Genomic DNA, 20800 nt, shown 5'->3' on the forward strand with positions numbered 1-20800 from the left:
AAACGCCCAAACGATGGGCCAAAAACTGATGTTAAGTTTTTTTTTCTTTTATTCTTTTAATGTTGACGTGTACTAATGATATGGCACTTGGCCGAAACACGTCAAATACCGATCGTCGAAAATTTTTGCGAGTCATAAATAAGAAAAAACTGAAACGATGGGTTTTTTTTGTAATTATGTTTAGGGTGGGATATTTTTGAGAAAACGCTCAAACGATGGGCCAAAAACTGATATTTACCCTTTTTATTGTTTAAATTTGATTAACGGATTGATGATGCAACAATGAAATTTAGAATATGAAAGAAAATAATATTAAAAATTTACGTGGTTTGTTCGTAAAGATCTATGTTTATGAGAGGTCACCAGAAAATATTCACTATTAATAACAAGAAAATACAGTTATAAGATTGAGCGAGATAAAATGCTCTAAGTTGTAAGTTGCACGGTAGTGCATTTCTTTATCTCTCTATCTTTAACTTTTCTCTGTCATGCATTATTGTACTAAATTCACTGTAGTAAATGTGACTACATATTCACGTGAATTTTAAAGTAAAAATCTGTAGGAATTATGCACTATGAATTAATTGCCTTAATTTGAAGAAAAAGGCCCGGCGACAACCTCATACTATCGCCCGACAACCTATACTACTTGAAAACATTGTTATTTTCAGTCAAAACATGTATTTTTTTTCTTCATAAATAATGGATTAATTCATTATTTTAAAATGTGGTTAGTAATGAAAAAAAAAAACCTCAAATTTTATATTACACTACCGACATCAACATTAAAATTAAAAAAAATGAAATAATTTGTTCCTCCCTTCGTCCCAGGTTTTAGTTTTCATATTTCATTTTTTGCTTATCCCATATTTTAGTATCAATTTCTGTTTTTAATAAAAGTAGGTGAAATCCTTACTCCACTTTAGTTGTTTTAATACTCACATAAAAGGTAGAACTCTTATTCCACTCACAACACACTCAACCACTTTATTAAAACTTGTGTCGCTCTCAAATGGATACTAAAAGTTGGACGAATGAAGTATTTTTTTTCAACAATTGACCGTGACTTAATACAAACTCCTCCGTCCGCCAAGATTATGTAAAATTATTTGGGCACAAGATTTAATAAAATTGGTGATGATTTTGATGTAGTGGAGAAAGGGTCCCACCACTTTATGAGATGTGTGGTTAGAATTGAATTTGAGGTGGGTTTTTTGTAAATAAATAGTGTTAGTAAGGATAAAATATTAAAGAAGATGGTGGGACCATTGCCTTAAAAGGAAAGTGACATAATCTTTAAGAGTTTATTAGGAAGTTCACTTAAATTTGAACGTAGGATCAAATTTTTCATAGCATAAGGCATTTTTAATTTAAACTTAATAATGTTGGCATTTTTATGTATTGACAATAATATAAATACTCCTTTCGTCCCCCAAATAACTTTTTAGACGGAAGGGGCATGGGTTTTAAGATAAAGTTGTTGAATGTATTGGAAGTGGTGAAAAAATGTTATACTCCATCTGTCCCATTAATCTTGACCTATTTATTTTGGGTACGGATATTAAAGATAGTTAAATTAATAGAGTAAAGGTGATTGTCCACAAAAAATAATTGTAAGTTAATGGTCATTTATTAAAGTTGTTTGATTTTTTAGTAAAGGTAGTGGCCCACATATTTAGTGGGTTTTAATTAGAAACTAATTATGTTTCAAAATAGAAATGTGTCAATATTATTAGAATAACCTAGAAAAAAAAAACAGATCAAGATTATTGAGACAAATGAAGTAATTAGAGCATCAGCATGGGGGCTCGGAAGAAGGCTCGAGCTCCCTAGCTCCGCGCCCTCAACCGTTGCCACACACCGAGTGCGCGAGCCCGCCCCCTCTCCACTCCGAGCTCAAAGCTTGGGATGGTTGGGCGCGTGCATAGCACCGCCCAATCAGATTATTTTCGGCGAATTAAAAAAAAATAAAATTTGCAGATTTGAACGTTGGAATGAATGAGACCGTTGGAGGCAACCGTTTTCAACGGCTGTTTTGCCTTTTTTTTTAATTATTTCAATTTTCCTCTATATATATCACCCATTCACTTCTTCATTCATATCTCATTCATTTCTCTTCTATCCTCCAAAAAAATGTCATCATCCAACAATTCTTCAAACCATTCTTCCACTAATTCTTCATCTGGTGAAGAAGTTCCAAACCCACAACTTTCTCATATTCCCGATCCTATGTAAAATCCTAAAATGTTTTTTATGAGTCCTACTGCGAATGTCATGAATGTGGCGAGTTCGTATCGATTCGATCCTCCTCCCCTCCCGAAGAAGAAGCGTAAAGTTATTCTCCATGATCGTGAAGGTGGTGGCGAGCGCCTACATCGGGATTATTTTTCTCTCAATGCAGTTTATGAGCCACAATTATTTCGACGTCGTTTTCGCATGAGCCGGGCATTTTTTCTACGCATTGTGAATGTGCTAGAAGTCGATCCTTACTTCCAACAACGTCCCGATGCTTGTGGCCATTTTGGCTTCTCACCGATCCAGAAGTGCACATCGGCGATTCGGCAGTTGGCGTACGGTACTGCTGTTGATTGTTGTGAAGAATATCTTCGTATAGGAGAAACGACGACTTTGGCGTGCTTGAAGAAATTTTGTAAAGCCGTTGTTAGTATTTTTAGCGGGGTATATTTGAGGAGGCCACTCACTCAATGCATGAGGCCAAACATGGGTTCCCGGGAATGTTGGGGAGCCTAGACTGCATGCACTGGGCTTGGAAGAATTATCTAGTGGCTTGGCATGACGCTTACACTCGAGAGGATCAGGGCGAGTCCACGATTATATTAGAGGTTGTTGCTTCACAAGATTTGTGGATATGGCACGCCATCTTCGGAGTCGCTAGCTCAAATAACGACATCAACGTTCTCAACCAGTCCATGTTATTCAATGACGTCCTATCGGACAATGAAGCAGCGGTGCACTTCATCGCCAACAATTTCCACCACACCAGAGGCTACTACTTAACTGACGGCATCTATCCGGACTGGCCGGTATTCATCAAAAGCTTCACATTTTCAAGCAACGAGAAAAAGCGGAGGTTCAAACTGATGCAAAAAGCTGCAATGAAGGATGTGGAACGAGCTTTTGGCGTTCTTCAAGCTCGTTGGTAGGGGTGTAAATGAGCCGAGTCGAGTCGAGTATCGCTGTGCTCAAACTCGAACTCGCCCGTTTTCATGAAGCTCGACTCGGCCGAGCTTGATTTTTCTGAGCTCGAGCTCGACTCGTTGCCATATTTGTAAGCTCGAGCTCGACTCGGTTAAGCTCGATTGTTGATTCTTGCTCGAGTTTGAGCTCGAGCTCGAGCTCGTTTAAGTTCGTTAGGCTCGAACTCGTTTAAACTCGGTGAGCTCGAGCTCGTTTAAGCTCGTCTCATACATGCTTTAACAAATTGAATAACATTACAAATCATTCCATTACGAAAGCATGAAAAAGGCTGCATATAAGAAGTCTAGAATGAAAATATGAAATATAACATAAAAAAGTAACAAGTCTTGAATGAAAATACGAAATACAACATAAAAACATAAATTTGCAGCGTCTTCTTATAGATAGTGCCACAAGCCTACAACATGAAGTCGTCTCTCCAATACCAACAGTCGAACACCGTGTTAAGGGCTGCATACAAAAAAAAAATATAAAGAACATCAATTAACAAATAACAAGACATATGAAGAAGACCCCTTCCAGATACATGAAACAAAAACAAAGCAAATAACTACTTTTTAAATGGATAAGTGTATATAACCACCAGCAGATAAATCTAAGAAACTTATGGACTAAAAAATCCAAATCCAACTAAGAATCATTGTCGTATGATTTTAAGACAAGCTAGATATACTCAAATTAGAGTCTAATCCCAAACCTAAGGTGATCAACATAGAGTCTAAATAAAAAATCAAGTTATTAATTAGATATGTATGATAAAAGCAAGACTAACTTTGAAAATCGAACTCCACATTACTTACATGATCAGTCAAATGCTTCTCATACTCTTTGTCAGTAGTATACTTGATCACATCAACAGATTACAGACTACATACATAGAGAAATATTAGCAATTCAACTATAAAACAGTAAGAAGCAAACCAATAATATAAGAGATATTATTCAACTGTATGAATTCCCCAAAACAGTGGAGAAATATCAGAATTTAAAGATAAACCTTTGAGATCTAAAGATAAACCTTGCTCTTCTTCCTTAAAAAACGTATCAAAATTTAGGTCGTAATCCCATATATTGGAGCCCTCAACACCGCCAAAACTTGAGCCATCAAGATCATCATGGACTACATTAGCAAAAAGGTTCATGTTCCTATCAACTTGTTCGAAATTTACAGCTCCATTCTTAGCTAAACCCAACTCAACCCCAATTCTTCATTTTCCCCATTCCCATTGATTCTCTTCATTCCAACAATCTCACAATCAAAGATCACAGCTTAAACCCAACTCAATCCCAAACCCAACAAGAATTTAGGGGTTTCCTCGAATGAAGCAGCAAAACAAAAGGGGGAAATTTTTCAAACCTTGCTTTTCATGATTGAAAAAAAACAAACAACCCACAAAAATTAGGGATCAAACCCGCAAAGAATTTCACGGAGCAGTCAGCACTCAAAATCAAGAACAATTACCCAGCAAGACTTTTATGCAATATTTCATATACAACAAGAATTCAGCAAGATTTCAACAAGATTTCAGAGAAAATAGAACCTTAAATGGCAGATCGTGCCGCACTGCTGCTGTCGCGCCGAGGAGGGGAGAGTCGTTGGTGTCGCTGCTGTTGTCGCGCCGAGCTGGGAAGCAGTCGGTGCCCGATGAACGGTGGTGGCAGATGATGCTAATGTCGCGCCGGACCGTGCTGCACTCCTGCTGCTGTTAAGATCGTCGGATCTTCGCTGGAAAGATGAGTCGCCGTCGTGTCGGAGTGTGCCGTCGCGCCGGAGTGCGTGTCGCCGGTCGCCGGCAACCGAGAGAGAGATGATAGATTGGGGTGGCTGTTGCGTGCTGAGTTAGGGAGGGAGTTAGGCTATTAGGGTTTGTCATGTGTGTAATTCAAATTCACAAGTTGGGTAGGGTTCTAATGGGCTTAGGAGTTGGGCCAATTTGTGGGCTCAAAAATATATTTAATTTTGGGCTTACATATAATATATTATATATATAATTATTTGAGCTCGATTAGGCTCGCGAGCCTAACGAGTCGAGTATCAAGAAACTCGAACTCGGGCTCGATACCTAATCGAGTAGCTCGAGCTCGAGCTCGACTCGACTAATATCGAGTCGATTTCGAGTAATTTTTGAGCCGATCCCGAGTAACTCGCGAGCTAGCTCGACTCACTTACACCCATACTCGTTGGGGTATAATCAGAGGCTCGTCTCGTTTATGGAAGCAGGAGCATATGAGCAGTATCATGTTTACGTGTATCATATTGCACAATATGATAATTGAGGATGAAAGAGAGATTGCAGCAGCTTGGGATGACGACGTCGGTGAGGGATCAAGTAGCGTTCCTCAAACACAGTTCAATACCGGAGCACCACCGGAATTCACCGTTTTATGGTCCGAAGCGCAAACATGAAGTCGACTGCACGCTCGCCTCCGCGATGATTTAGTCGAGCATATATGGACACGCTTTGGTCCCGTCGAGCCATAGTCCATTTTATCTAAATTATTGTAATTTTTTACTATTATTTGTCATTTTTTATTTAATGTAATGTTTGATTTTTAATTTAATGAATTTTAAGTTGTTAAATTTAATGTTAATTTTAATTAAAAATAACAATAAAATTAAATAGGAAATAAAATAGAAATTATAGAGCCAAGAGGTGGGCTCTCCCATTGTGGAGAGTGAGCTCACATTTAAGAGCCCACCTTAGCTCTTCATTGTGGATGCTCTTAGTATTAAAAATTGTGAAAATATGTAGTAATAATTAGTTCTGAGAGTGGTGAAAATGTGAAAAATAAGAGTAGATGGAGTATTATTAGAGCACTCACAGCAGATCACCTAAATGCATCACTAACTTTAAATTTAGGTTAAAACAATTGAAAATGAGATAAAAAATGCATCCAGCAGATCCCCTAAATTGAATGGGGCCCACTAAAAATTTTACACCTACCTAAATTCAATCTTAAATTTACACCCACCCTAAATTTATTTTAAACTTATAATTAGTAGGGCCCACACATAATTATTGTTTTTATGTAGAAAATAGGAGATTTGGTGTATGCATTTATAAAATCGAGATCCTAAAATTAAATAGGGAAGCTTTAGAGAGAAATATAGGAGCATAATTTTGAGATTTCTGTTGGGAGTGCTCTTAGTGGTGGAGTAATGTTCCAAAATGAATAAAAAGATATTTAAGGATGGTTTAAAAAATAGATAGAAAGTTATCTGAGGCACGGACGATGTATTACAATAAAGTGATTAGATTAATTATGAAAATTTTTATTAAAATGTGTGTAATTATATTAGAATAAATATTGTGTTAATAGGCAAAAATGTCATATTTTTTTATGTTGTATATGAAAATTGTCCTACTTTATAAGCTTAAGAATTTTATGTCCAAATTATGTGAAGTACTTATTTTACCCTTTGATGTTGATGAGTTTGCTTGGTTTTTTGTGAAAGTCTTATACATTTGATCGATTTGACAACCATCAGTCATAAAAGTCAACGATTTGACAGCTATCAGTCAAGAGTACATATGACCGGTGAGTGGTAAAATTATGTGTTCGGCCGGTGAAATCATGTGTCTGTCCGGCTGGACACATGATCTAACCACCCACTGGTCATATATATTTTTGATTGATAGCTGTCAAATCATTAACTTTTATTAATGATAGTTATCAAATTGATCAAATGTGTAAGACTTTCACCAAAATCAAGCAAACCAATCAAATTAAAGGATATTTAAAAAATAGGATATAGAATGATTATATTTATAAAATATGGCATTTTTTACATTTAACTTAAAGACTAAGACATTTTAAATTTTGACTCGTAAATATTTGTGAGATGAAAAAAATAATTAAATATTAAAAAGATTGGATTGGCGAAATAATTGCTGTGTAACGATAATACAAGGCGTCTATAGTGTAGGCTGTTGTGGATGCTCTAAGAGCATCTCCAGCGCTCGTTGCGAGCACTGGATCGATCCGAGGCTTAGGGAGTGAGGCTGCATTGGAGACCCGCCCTGATGCGAGGCGGTGTCTTAGCCAAAACACAGGTCGAAGGCGAGAAATGTCCGGACGCGCCCAATTAAAAAAAAAATCGAAATTCTATTTTTTAAATTTGAAAAATTCTATTTTAATTATGTTTTTAATTTTATTTTAATTATTGTAATGTTTAATTTTATTTTTAATGAAATTGAGAATTTAAAAATAAAAGTGTAGAAATATGAATTTTGTGGAAATGTAGATTTAAGACACCCTCTAAGCACCAATGCATTGGAGATGGTGTGTCTTAGGTGGGGATCACCGTCTAAGACACTCCCTAAGACACCATGCATTGGGATGCTCTAACCCGATATGTCGTCTACTGTGATGTGGAGCTGATCCCGACTTTTCACTGGGTGTGGGGCTTTCTCTCTCTATTCTTCATCTTTTACCTCCTTTAGGGGTTTTTCTCTCTCTAACCTCACACCTCGACACCTAGCTTCAATGGCGTCCGAAGAACTCAACAGTTTTCCTTCGCTCCCTCCATATCCCCAGGTCAAAATTCATCTCCTTAATTTGGCCCTCTTTCCCTCTCAAAAAACAAAAAAAAACCCTCTTAATGTTTTAATTTTTTTCCAATTTTTTAATTGTCATTTCCATTTCGCATTTTCTGCGTTCCAAACAGAAAATTCTTTTTAGCCGTTTGCTTTTTCCTGTTGATGCATGAGATTTCATAATTTGGTTTGATTTGTGTTGAAGAATTGCAACAAACTTCACATTTATTTCGGAAACCCTTTTGCTCAGTTTGTATGAAACGCTCATTTCTTTGGTTGCCCTTTTACGTTTCCTTCTTGGATATATCAATAATATCATCTTTTAGCTTTTAACACGTACTATACTTTTTTCTTTTCCTTGTTAAATTTGTTTGAGAGAGAGGTGCCAGATCAAGCAAGGGCTTGTTTTTTCTTTGCATAGTTTCGGAGAATTGTAGTGTAAGACAACAGCAATTTCATTGTTATGTCCAAAACTTGAATCTTTACGGTAGTTTGAGTGAAATTGCAAAGCATATAAAAATGATAGTTTTGGTGGCAGATGATTATGGAGGCACTAGATGCACTGAAACAAGCGGAGGGTGCTAACAAGTCATCGATATCCAAGTACATGGAATCCAAGTATGGCGAAATGCCTCCGGGGCATGCGGAGCTGTTATCAAATGAGTTGAGCAGAATGAAGGAGAGTGGGGAGCTTGTGTTCATCAAGAACAACTATCTGAAGCCCGGCCCCGATGCACCTCTCAAGCGTGGTAGAGGCCGACCCCCGAAGCCAAAGCAGCCCCTGCCCCCGGGCACCATCTCCGCCCCTCCTAGGCCTCGGGGTAGGCCAAGGAAGGATCCCAATGCACCACCTGCCCCCAAGAAGCCGAAGCCCCCATCAGCCCCCCCGAGCATCTCCAAGACTGGCAGGCCTAGGGGAAGGCCGAGATAGGTGAATCCGCAGCCATTTCAGACCGGAGTTGAAGCCTAAGATGCTTGCAGGCTGCCCCCTTTTAACTTAGAGGTTTGTGTTCTTCAGTAGGCCTTTCCTCGCTGAATTGTGCTTTTAACTTTTAGTGTTTGTGTGTAGCGTAGCTTCGATGTAAATTTGGTAAGTGATTGTCTGCTTGTACTTGCTGAGATAACTGATCTCATTCATGGAGTTCACTTGAATTTTCTGGTGTTGTTTGTACTGTTACATTTACATCACATGCATTTCCCGACAACCGTTGGTTTTGCATGTTTGTAATCAAGAAGTTGCTCATTTTCTCTTGCAAAGGTGGGCCATTCTAGGAAAATTACTGCTATCGATTCTTTACTGGCAACTGTTGATTATTCCAGTGTGGTCCTTGGTTGAGCTTTAATGATTACTTAAATTTCGTATTTTGTTGTGATGAGTATGAATTCAGGGGTATTATTTTATGAATTTATAATACATGATTCGACATCTTTGGAAAAAGTTGTAAAGATTATGCTTCTCAACCAATTTGAACGGTTGTGATGAGGCTAATCTGCAGCTAATAGTGAAGGGTCAAAGATTTGGTAGTTGTGTGGTGCTAGTTTCCTTGGACAGAAGATGCTGTTTTGGTTTCTGTCATTAATCCTTAGATTCAATGGTGTCCTTCTCTAGACACTTAGGCCCACCATGGAATCTATTAATACTAATAGTGGTGAAGAAGCCATTGGCTAATGCCCTATTTAGTCTTTTTGATTTTGAGTGTCATTGATAGGGAAGTTTGCAATTCGGATTGGTGGGGACGAATCTAATGTCTACCACTGATGCAACTCTATATGGTCCTAGATTATTGCCATTATGATAACGCAGTAATTAGGTATGAAATGCAATTGCTAAATGTCTTGGAATTGTTCTTGTGTTATACCTCTCATCAACTGCTTTGACTTTTTACTTTGCTTCTCTTCAAGCACAGTATGTACCGAATTGAGATATATGGTTACTATTACAAACATCTATTGTCATCAAACCAAAAGATACATTAATAATAATTCTATTAATAGCATTGGCACAACATTAGCGAGTGAAATTTTGCACAATGGCCAATGACTTACAAAAAGATGCTACAACTCCTCAAACTGTAATGAGAATCCGCAACGGCATCGCTTTATTTGCATCGGACCATCATCGCTAGTCACCTGCTCTTCCACAACAAACTCGTGGTCGTGCTCTTCTGTGGGAGTCGGGGTTGAAACATCGCATTTCTCCTCTCGTGACTTCACTTGTTGGCTTATTGGAGATGCCTCTCTTTTCTGGGTAGCACTAGCTGGTTTAGAGTCACTCTCTTTTTGGATCTCATCGATGGACTGAGAGGTTGCTCCGTCTCCATAGAGCGCATTCAATCTCTGCCGGGTAATGATGGAGGAAAGAAGCTGATACCATCTCGATAGAGCTTGAGCCTCGTTCCTCCTCTTCTCCTCGGCATCTCTTCTTTCTTCTTCTTCTAGATATGCCTGACAATCAAACAAACTTCCCATCAAATGCAGCAAACAGTTTCTACAGTCAACATCGAGATAAGCAGCGACACAGACGACAGATGAGACGTGTGTGCAGGTGATGAAGATAGATTTCGAACAGCCAGTTCAATCAAAGCAACAAAGTGGATATCGTGCACTCACCGCTAGAACAGCATCCTTGAACTCCTCACAAACCACGATACCCTCGAATAAAGGAACGGACCGGCCATTTCTGAATTCGAATCCAACCATAGCAGAAGCATAATCAATATCTAGCCTTTTTGCAACCTGGGCCACCCTTGGCAACGGAAGATGGACCGTACCCGGTGGGAGGCATTTCTCGGACCAGACATCCACTCGACCGCGTTCATTCTAGAAATTAAAAGTCGAAAGATTAGCCCTAACAACCAAAACGATACCGAGTGAGAGCAATAAGGATAGAATACAAATACTGCAATTTCATTTAGGCAGATGGCGCAGATCAAACTTGCGGGAGAAATTTTGCAACTGAGATCACTGTTAGTTGCACTATGACCATCATTTCATATAGGCAAGTCAAATGTGCAGGAAAAATTGAATCTCTAACAACATACATGGGTGCCATGATCTAAATGCTTAGCATAACTTCAAAACAAAAAAACAAATCGACCTTTGGCACAACCCCATTAACAGCTTGAGGAAGACACAGTGGTTCAGTCTGCCACTTCCCATAAAGAGCGGTAGTAGTCTCTAGATGATCCGCAACTGCATAGTTATTATCATCCAAAGCTGCTTCTTTGATAGATTTTAAGGAGCGATTCAGAACCTAATTGAAATGGAATATAAATTTCATAAGCTCCTGGTGCTGAACAAACTGAGAGATTATCTAACACAAAACTCCCTAAAATATCGGACCTTAACAGGAACTTCACCAGTTTTCACTTGCAACCCTTCACGCAGCCACCTCTCCTTAGTATGAAGAGTTTGGACACAAGCACGTGGATATACGGCATGCCCAGAAATAAACCCCAATACAGGCCCCTTGGGGTGTAAAATTTGGTACTTCTTAAGCCATCTTTCAATCACATACAAGTGATGAGTTCTGTAAGCCTGAATATTTCAGAGAATCTTACTAGATAAACAGCATTATGGGTCATGGTAAGTTGAGTAAACTGAAAACTAAATGATTAGAAAATCTATCATACTTGTTGATTGGTAGGAAGGGGTTCGGTAAGTGCTCTAGTTTCTAGTTCCATGTCTTCCAGGGAGCTCCTGTTAGAAGAAAAATTGTTTGTCACAGGTGACTTCACAGCTTTTTTGTTGCAGAACTCTCTGGATGCTCCATGTATTTCGCTTGCATCAGGTAGGCCTCCATGATCTGCATTTGCTACTTGAGAAGCTTCGATCTTCTCAAGCCTTGAGGCTTCAGATTCCAAATTGCCGATACCAGCAGTTGCTGCAGACTCCAACTCCTTTAATGGCGCCAAAACTGCATCCCACCAGGTTGAACTGATTCTCTGAGCTGCTATCTTGTACCATTTTGTGCAATACCTGAAACAATAATCTTCTTATCAAGTAATAACATTTTACGAGTGATTACTTGTTAGAAGACAAATAATGCAACAAAGGAGATGTAGCTCAAATGGCAAAGCAACTAAAACACGGAAGATTAAGGACCTGCGGGTCACATCCTTAGCACCATTTCCAGCAAAAGCAACCACATATCTCAAAGATTTTCTGCATGCAGCAGCTGCAGCTTCTACTTTATCCTCTCCATCTATAATTGCGTTGATGGCATCAACATGCACCCATTTTCCAGTCAAGTTTTCTCCACTGCAGAAAACCTCAGCCCAATAAAGTGGGGCTCCTACCTTTTTCGATCCAATAGCTGTAGAGATTCCACTCGAGGAGGTTTCAGATTCATCTTTTCTAATCTTTCTCATCCTTTTAAAAGGCGGAGTAAGAGTCGCAGAAGTGCTGGATGGTTCTACCACATTAGACGCCTCAGCCTCACTGGTAGAACTTCCAATTGCTGTAGCTGCAAGAGCCATTTTCAACTGCATCTCAAATTCTAGATCTCCTTTCCTTTTCAATTTCTCAGATTTCACGGGGCACAGTTCAGAAGTATCAGTTGTGGTTTCCGATACTGACAACTCTGACATATTCTCTTTAGGCATATCACCATTCAAAGCAGCTTGAGATTGCATTTCATCCTTACTTGATTTATCAGCCTTCCGCCTGCCAGAACCTCTTGCAGCAGTTTGACTGCAGCCCGGCTCAACATCAGGAGATGATTTCACAGTATAATCAGAAGAATTGCTGGGTCCAGCAACCATTGGAGTTGCTGAGTTAAATACATTTATCTCCCTCTTGCTACCAAATTCCAATTGATGGTCTGGTTTGTCACCATCAGGCTTCAAGGAGACCACGTCCAAAATGGAGACGAACCTGAAATATGATGAATTAAAAATATTATAGCACTCTACAAGCATAATTCCGTTATATTTGTAGAGAGTGTGGGACATTTGATCTAGAACAAGCAATGACCTTTGATAGTATTCATAGCAAAACAGAATGGACACTGCCAAATGTATTCAAAGAAGCACGAAAGATCATGCATCAGATCAAAACTTGAGGAAATTAGATAAGTGATCCTTCTGGTAAAAAACCTATTTCCCCCTTTCTTCTCAAACACAATTATTAAAAGATAGGAGTACAAGAATAGCCACCCCACACATTCTTAATATCATCAATAATTTAAGCATAAAGGCAAACAAAAGTAAAATCAGAAACATTAGGGCACTAAAAGCCGTGTAGCTCCACTCTCATCAAAATGGTCTGCAGTCAGCAACCAGAGCATTCAGTTCTTCAATTCAGCAAAATTCTATACCTAGTGGTCAGATTCAGGGCCCTAAATAGTACCACGGATAATGCTGCAACCTGCAAAAGAAGTAACCCATGAAAGTCTTTGGTTAGAGCACAATCTAATACCTACCAATCTAATGCATGTGCCACCTACTCTTGCCGTGATATCACTTTTTAACACTATAAAGGTATAAGAGGTAAGTGTTCCATCATTCAGGAATATCAATCTACTAAAAGAGTAGAGTAAAGAAGATATACTGAAACTAATTACGTGATATATTTTCCGGAACATGGGCATCATCCATGGCGGACGTTTGCATGGAAGTAAAGTGATGACAACAGACTAATGCTTTCACTATCTAAAGCAAATAGATATTATCAAAATTCTAGAGCATTAACACATGTATCTTTGTATTAATTTGGATCTCAGCTAGACTCTTAATCCAAACCTCATAAGCCCCCAATGATCCCTTTAATGCTACATTTTATCTAAAAGTCAAGCCATAGCATAAAAATTCCGAAACATGAGGGTAAACCATACCACTTCTGGTGTTCCCTCTTGGCTTTCCAAAGCAGATGACATCGCTAAATCACATGATTTTTCATCCAAAGATGCACTTCTAACATGGAAATTGTTGTGGACCTGTGAGCAGAGCAGGGCCAACGAAAGCAAAGTCAAAACTCAATTATCAATTTTTAAAAGGACAAAGAAATTACATAATGAAGCTCATACCCAATTGACTAGAGGGGACAAACATCTAGCCGTAAGTTTTGGTACATCTGCTACTTTCAGCAAATCTTTTGGAACAAGAGAAAGAAGGGAAGCCTGTCATGATAAAAAATTCTTAATCAATTTCTATCTTGTTGATCCCAAAAGAAAAAAGAAAAAATGAAAAAAAAAAATCAGATTTTATAACATTTAGACACTACAGTTGGAAGCTGTGCAAAATTATGTCTGGGTGCTATGAAGAGAAAAGCCAATTACTTGAAGGAGAGGGTCATTACAAGCACTGTCAATCAACCTTCCCCTTCCCAGTAGGCAAAGCAAATGAGCTTTGTGCACAAGCTCAGCGACTTCCTGTCACAAAACAAAATATGTATCAGAACACAGCAAGCAAAAGTGCCACTCCCATCCAAAGGTAGTCATGCATGCTTAACTCATAATGGAGTTTACCTTCTCTTCTGCAGTGGCTCGCCGGATGAGCTTCCGCTTTGCCAACCCAGGAGAAACATCAAATTCAACAGATACCCCATTCACTAAATCCTCCGAAAATGTATGAAGTGAACCATCTTCCCATTCAGAGCCATAACCCTCATCATCTGTTCGATGGTCAGATACACACTCCATTGCTTCTCTACCGTGAGATTCAGGTTGAGCTGTATCATTTCCACCAGTTGTACCCGTAGGTCTTTTCTCAAAGTCCTGTGATTCTCTCTCCATCTAAAACATGGTTCAAGTAATCATAGAACACATAAAAATTTGTTAATTGAGATTCCATCAAGCTTTCCCTCATATATTCAGTTCACATCATAGGAAAACAACATAATTATACACCAACAAGCAACAAGAATTTTCTTTTCCTTTTGAAAACTAATTCATCTCATAAGGTCAAGTTAAATTTGATAAATGATACTATCAAGAATTGATTTTGTTTCTCACAAAGCAACAGTTCAATAATGCCGGATAGCCTTTAATTAAAACACTAAAATTATTACAATCATGCTGTTTTTTTATTTTACCAAACTCCAATACAATTTGAGCGTGAAAACTGAAAATTACTGCAAAAAAAAAAAAAAAAAAAATGGTGCATAGCAACGAATGATCGTGAAGGTGAAAAGGAAACAAGAAAAATGACCGAACTTACCGGCGGGACTGGCTCACAGTGACGCAGATAACCAACATCTTCTTTGCTAAACCCTTTCTTAACTCTTTTCAAAAGTTTTCCCACAGCATCTCTAGAAATATTAGACAGAGTCTCTGATATCCAAGCAATAAACTCCATCATAAAGTTGCAAAAAATAAAATGGAAGCTTCACTTCATAACACATTGTATTAGTGTAACGAACTCAATACACAAACCATTATCATCGGCGCTCTCGCCTTTCACTGTTTCGTGTTTGTCTACACCATGGAAAAAGAGAGAGAGATTAGTGATTCAAAAGGAGACATACAGAAACTAGATTTCGCTAACCTTTTTGACTGCCCAGATAAAAGAAAAGAAAAATCCCAATAAATTTCAGAAAACGTTAATTCTAGAAGAGGAACGTCTCTGTGTATGTGAGTTTGAAAATCGGAGGTAACATACCCACTGAGTGCGGTCGCTTCGATTTGCTTCTGGTTCGCATTCTCTCTCTGTCTCTATCTCCGTTCAACAGTTGCAGGCTTGCAGCGGTTTCGCGGTAGAAAATTGTACAGCGAGCCGGGGATACCGAGTCACCGACTCATAGTCATGGAATTTTAGGTCCAAGCATATGTTTGGTTTTTTCTCTGAAAAAATAAAGACTGGATTTAAAAAAAAAAATCAATATATAAAACTATCAATTTTTGTATAAAAAATAAAAAGTGGAGTATTTATTAAAATAAAATATTAAAAATTAATTAATTTTTGTGTAAGTATAATTTTGCTCCTACCATTAATTTTTACTCATTTCGCCTCCAAATAAATGCCATATTGTAGAGTTTTTTCTCATCTCCTTTCACAATGATATATGTCGTGAATTATAATTCACAACCAATATTATTTCTAGTTGTGAATTATAGCTTTAAAACTCGAAATTTACAACCAACTCTATTCCTAATTGTGAAATTTAGCTTCAGAAGTCGAATTCACGACCAGTAATAGTTTTGGTTATGAATTCTAACTTTAAAACTAAAATTTGCTATTAAGACTATTCCTAGTTGTGAATTCTAACTTTAAATCTCGAATTCACATATAGTAATAGTCTTGCTTGTAAATTATAACTTTAAAACTCAAACTCGCAATCAAGACTATTACTAGTTGTGAAATTTAGCATTAAAACTCGAATTCACAACCAAGACTATTCAGTTGTGAATTATAGAACAATTCCACAGAACCAGAGGCGACATAGTAGCAGTGTAAATTTAGGAGACGGCGGGCGGCAGATCTAGGAACCAAGGTGAGATTTTACAACAGAAGGACCGCGTCTCTGATTTTTTCCAACCAAAAGCTACAACACGACTAGGACTCATAATTGGAGGCAACATAGCGACAAGATTTAGCGAATAAGGGTGAGAGATGGTGAATGTAAAGATAAATTAAAGAGGATAACTTTTAATTTTTTTTTATAAAAAAGACAATGTGATAAATGTGACTAATTTTTTTAGGGCGTGTTTGGTTTTGGGTAAGGGATTAGTCAGTATAGTTAGTAAACTAGATTATTAGCGTGGATAAATATGTGTTACTAATATTGGTTGGTTGTTTGTTATTATGGTTAATTAATCATGATATTCGTTTGGTATCTATATTTCTAGGTTAGATAAGCTTAAAAATGGACACAATTGCAGGGCCGCATTAATTATCCTGCGTAATCCGAGGGGGGAGGCGGTATTAATTATCCTGCGTAATCCGGATTTTTAGCTCAGGGCCTTCACATATCGCAGGGCCGTCCGCATAAGTGTTATAGAATACCAAACTCTTTACTACTCTGTATTAACTTAACTAATATGCTGTAAAACCCAAAACCAAACACGCCCTTAATGTTTTAGGTAATTAGTGGATAGTTTTATTATTTTTTTACGGGCCGGATCTGGACTGGATCTCATCAATACTAAATTCAGATCCATTTTAATTTATCAGATCTAGATCCAACAGATCTGAAAATTTAGGATTCAGATTCAGATCCGTCAGATCCGCGGGTCCACGGGTCTAGATCCATGGATCTACAATTTTCTAGAGGTGAACGCCTAAACGGTGGCTACGAATGGTGGCGGCGAGTTTTCTGGCGACGAAGGTGAAGCCGCTGAACTCGTGGCGAACGGTGGCGGCGAAATGGAGGTGGTGGAGTTTTCTGGAGATGAACGCCTCAACAGTGGCTGCAAATGGTGGCGGCGAGTTTTCTGAAGGCGAAGGTGAAGCCGCTGAACTCGCGGCGAACGGTGGCGACTCTGACGGCGAACAGGTCAAGCCGCTGAGGACGCTGAACTCGCGGCGAGTCGGCAACGTTGGCGTCGAACGGCGATATGGATGGAGAAGGTGAATGATTAGGCGTATTTATACGCATATATTTGGGGAATTTTGGTGCAATTTATATGCTCTATTGTTGATATTTATCATATTTTAGCATGAATTCAGTTCTTATGTGAATTTTGATAGGTTTTCATAGATTTTGATGAAGGAACTCGATTTTGAAAGATTTTGGAAGAGTTGATCTTGAAGTACTTGAAGCTGTGCGTATTTGTTGAGTGGTGTGCCCATAATGTCTGGCATGTCCGAAATTGAAGGCTAAATTAGCGAGATGTTTTTAGTGGGCTGGCGTGTTTGACTATATCATAGGTTTAAGGGTGATTCTATTCATAGCCCCCATTTTACTCTTTACAGCCCCTTATTTAAAATAATAATTAAAAATAATTAAAATTTACTATTTTACCCTATATTTCATAGCCTCCAAATTAAATTAACTTTTTAATAAATTAACAATTTTATATAAATAAATCTGAAAGAATATATATATATATATATATATATATATATATATATAATTCTTAATTGCAATCTGAAAATATTTATCGAGTATGAAGAAGCGCCGCCTTCTCAAAAATCAGTCATACGCGGCAAATTTCTTATCAATTGTTTAGCAATTGAAATGTGTATAATTGAAATCTGAATTGGTTCTATATAATTTAATAAAGTTAAAAATTGTCTTAAGCGTTGTTTGGAGATCATCAAGTTTTTGCTTTCTGATTTGGGGCTTAATTAGGGTTCGATTAATGCCTTAATTTTTTTTTCACTCAAATTTGTTTTTAGGAGTTTGAGGAGATCTGTTACAATTTGAAGAAATGCCTTCTCCAAATAATCATGGATCTCATATCCCTTTTGCATCTTTTCGTCACTCTATATTGACCATTTTAAGTGATTGGGTTCATTCCCAAATGGGCTATGATTTGAATATCAAATTACATGGAGTAGTTTCAACAAGTTTTTGCCCGTTTCCATGATCTTTCATTGGTTAACGTGGACGAGCTCTTCTTCGTTAATTGGTAGTTCATTTCATGTGATTCTCATAATTTTAAGTTGGAGCTACACAGTGATTTGCAGGGTTTATATCTGCATAAATGTATTTCTTTATTAGATTATGATAGGAGGCTATAAATATTTTCAGATTTATTTAAATGAAATTGTTAATTTATTATAAATTTAATTTAATTTGAGGGTTATAAAATATAAGATAAAATAGTAAATTTTTAATTATTTTTTTAAATAAAAGGCTATAAAGAGTAAAATGGAGGCTATGAAGAGAATCACCCTAGGTTTAAACTTGTTTTATTTGTTTTTGGGCTGAACTTAAGCCTTTACTTTGATTTGTGGGTCTGTGCGCCACTTATTACCTTATTAGATTAGGTCTTTTATAATTTCCTTAGAGCATCCACAGCGGCCATGGCGAGGGCGGTGTCGACCCGGTGCGAAGGAGGCGGCCGCGCGCTGGAGGGGCGCCCGGATGCGAGGCGGGGTCGAGGCTACGGCACGAGGCGAGAGAGGAGATGATATGGCGCGTCGACGCGCCTAATTAAAAAAAAAAATCCAAAAATCGTTATTTTGAATGAATTCGACCGTTTCCAAATTATTTTTTTAAAAAAAAAAAAAAAACGACCGTTGCAAATTTTCAACGGTCATTTTGATTTTTTATTTTTTTTTTCTTTTTTCCCCTTCTATAAATACTACTCTTCATTCCATTCTTTCAAATTCACCAACACCTTCAACTACAATTCTCTCCCAAAAAAAATTCTCTCTTCTACATTTCCAAAGATGGATCGTGAATTCGATGAATACATGGAGCAACAAGGCGGATCGAGGGTTCCAATGATGGGGTTTGCTCCATTTTCAGCAGCCTCGAATGTCTTGGCTACAGGAAATGTTCCTACGCCGGCGGCGAACGCCAACGTTCAAGAAGAGCCGGAGGAGGTGAAGCCGAAAGCCAAGGGCACTCGCGCTGCATATTCTAGCGAGGAGACCGAGCTCGTGGCAATATTGTGGGCGGAGGCAACCCACAATCCTATTTTGGGGACCTCCCAAAAGTTGCTCCAATATTGGGGAGCAATCGCCGAGAAGTTCAACGCGCTCAATACTTCGGGAGCGCCGCCGCGAAAGTCGGAGCATCTCAAGTCCCACTTCGCCCGTGTCCAAAAGGAGACAAAATTCTTCAAGGGCTGCTACAACACGTGCAAGGAGAATTGGGGGAGTGGTATGAGCGACGATCAAATCTTCCAACAAGCCCAGACGATGTTCGAGGCGAATTTCAAGAAGCAATTCTCCTACGTCAAAGCTTGGAAAGTGCTTCGTGACTGCCAAAGATTCACGTCGCAAGCCGGGGATGTCCACTCTGCCAAAAAGTCGAAGGGCTCCGATGGTGGAGCAACCACTACTTCTTCGGAGCCGAGTGTCACGGCGAGACCCCAAGGCCAAAAAGCGGCAAAGCGAGACAAGGGCAAGGCGAAGAAGGGAGAAGGGTCTTCGGGAGGAGGATCGGCGTTCTCCGACGCCCTCGAGAAGGTGGCCGAAAGCATGAAGGAGCATGCTCTGAAAACGGGGGAAATCGCCCATGCCAAAAAAATACAAGCCGAGATGAAACGGGAGGAGATGGATATGAAGCTCTTGAACAAGGATACGACGGGTATGACGGATGCACAATTGGCTTTGCACAACCACCTAGTCCAAGAAGTGCTCAAGCGTCGAGGGCTTATTTAAATTAGGAAATTATGTTTTTTTTGTTATTTTATTAGCGTATTTTAATTATGTTTTTAATTTAATTTAAATTATTGTAATGTAGAATTTTAATTTTAATGAAATTTGAATTTTAAAAATAAAAGTGTAGAAATATGAATTTTGTGGAAATGGGGATCTAAGCACCCACCTAAGACACAATGCATTGGAGAGAGGTGTGTCTTAGGTGGGGCCCACTCCTAAGACACCCCTCTAAGACACCACCATTGTGGATGCTCTTAGTATTATATATTAGGGAGTCATTCACCTATACAGACAGTCAGACACATACCTTTTGATATACATTATTCACGCAAGTTTTCTGGAGCAGCAGACTTGGATGAATCTTTGGAGTTTTTAATCAAGTTTTTCTTTTCTTAATTCCTTTTCTCGCAATTATTTATTCAATTTATTTGTTTTATTTGATTATGAGTTATAGCTATTTTTTTTTCTTTCGGCAACGATTAAGGAAGCACTAGCAATATTATTATGTGAGATCTAATTTGTTCATATACTTTATTTTATGCTTGCACCTGCTATTATTTGTGTTTAATGATATTAATTAATTGCTTTAATCCATTAGATAGTTGCAAATATTTATTGGGTTAGAATTAATTATATAGTCAATTGAACCGGCCATACCTAATCGTGGTTTAGGTTTGATTAGTGGTAAATTGACACATCAGGATCAAGGGAAAAACAGTCTTAATTCAATAATCCTACGTCAGAGTTTATTGGTTTTGAATCGGGTTTCTCTAGTAATTAATGATGTCGACTCATTACATATATAGAGCTCTTACGGTTGCCAGTCGA

At 38.2% G+C, this 20800-nt stretch overlaps 3 protein-coding genes and 1 long non-coding RNA gene across 4 annotated transcripts; 2 read left to right on the forward strand and 2 right to left on the reverse strand.

The window, feature by feature from the left end:
- Positions 1–2705: 2705 nt before the first annotated feature.
- LOC130998146 (uncharacterized) lies at positions 2706–3164 on the forward strand. Its single transcript, XM_057923578.1, has one exon. The coding sequence runs from the start codon at positions 2706–2708 to the stop codon at positions 3162–3164; it is 459 nt and encodes a 152-aa protein (XP_057779561.1).
- A 283-nt stretch (positions 3165–3447) lies between these two features.
- LOC131001720 (uncharacterized) lies at positions 3448–5393 on the reverse strand. The gene is made up of 2 exons (XR_009093999.1): positions 4761–5393; positions 3448–4086 (listed from the first exon to the last, which is right to left on the reverse strand). It is a non-coding gene; the product is annotated as an uncharacterized LOC131001720 (long non-coding RNA).
- Positions 5394–7555: 2162 nt separating this feature from the next.
- On the forward strand, positions 7556–9014 carry LOC131001693 (HMG-Y-related protein A-like). Its single transcript, XM_057928269.1, has 2 exons — positions 7556–7758; positions 8296–9014. The coding sequence occupies exons 1-2, from the start codon at positions 7708–7710 to the stop codon at positions 8686–8688; spliced, it is 444 nt and encodes a 147-aa protein (XP_057784252.1). The 5' UTR covers positions 7556–7707; the 3' UTR covers positions 8689–9014.
- Positions 9015–9589: 575 nt separating this feature from the next.
- On the reverse strand, positions 9590–15545 carry LOC131001532 (DNA repair protein RAD4). Its single transcript, XM_057927935.1, has 14 exons — positions 15356–15545; positions 15130–15171; positions 14915–15027; positions 14224–14490; positions 14035–14127; positions 13783–13875; positions 13591–13692; positions 13075–13124; positions 11862–12632; positions 11390–11735; positions 11100–11294; positions 10855–11010; positions 10368–10577; positions 9590–10202 (listed from the first exon to the last, which is right to left on the reverse strand). Exons 1-14 carry the CDS (start codon positions 15393–15395, stop codon positions 9813–9815), a joined length of 2868 nt encoding a protein of 955 aa, XP_057783918.1. The 5' UTR covers positions 15396–15545; the 3' UTR covers positions 9590–9812.
- Between the last annotated feature and the right edge of the window lie 5255 nt (positions 15546–20800).

This window comes from Salvia miltiorrhiza, chromosome 8 (assembly GCF_028751815.1).
Source record: "Salvia miltiorrhiza cultivar Shanhuang (shh) chromosome 8, IMPLAD_Smil_shh, whole genome shotgun sequence".
Taxonomy (NCBI): Eukaryota; Viridiplantae; Streptophyta; class Magnoliopsida; order Lamiales; family Lamiaceae; genus Salvia; species Salvia miltiorrhiza.

What these genes read in the sequence shown, in the direction of transcription:
- LOC130998146 (XM_057923578.1), top strand. Translation starts at nt 2,706, where the DNA reads ATGCATGAGGCCAAACATGGGTTCCCGGGAATGTTGGGGAGCCTAGAC.
- LOC131001693 (XM_057928269.1), top strand. Translation starts at nt 7,708, where the DNA reads ATGGCGTCCGAAGAACTCAACAGTTTTCCTTCGCTCCCTCCATATCCC. An exon ending in CGCTCCCTCCATATCCCCAG is followed by an intron (nt 7,759 to 8,295) that starts GTCAAAATTCAT and finishes TTTTGGTGGCAG; the next exon opens with ATGATTATGGAGGCACTAGA.
- LOC131001532 (XM_057927935.1), bottom strand. Translation starts at nt 15,395, where the DNA reads ATGCGAACCAGAAGCAAATCGAAGCGACCGCACTCAGTGG. An exon ending in GAAGCGACCGCACTCAGTGG is followed by an intron (nt 15,172 to 15,355) that starts GTATGTTACCTC and finishes TCCATGGTGTAG; the next exon opens with ACAAACACGAAACAGTGAAA. An exon ending in GAGCCACTGCAGAAGAGAAG is followed by an intron (nt 14,128 to 14,223) that starts GTAAACTCCATT and finishes GTTTTGTGACAG; the next exon opens with GAAGTCGCTGAGCTTGTGCA.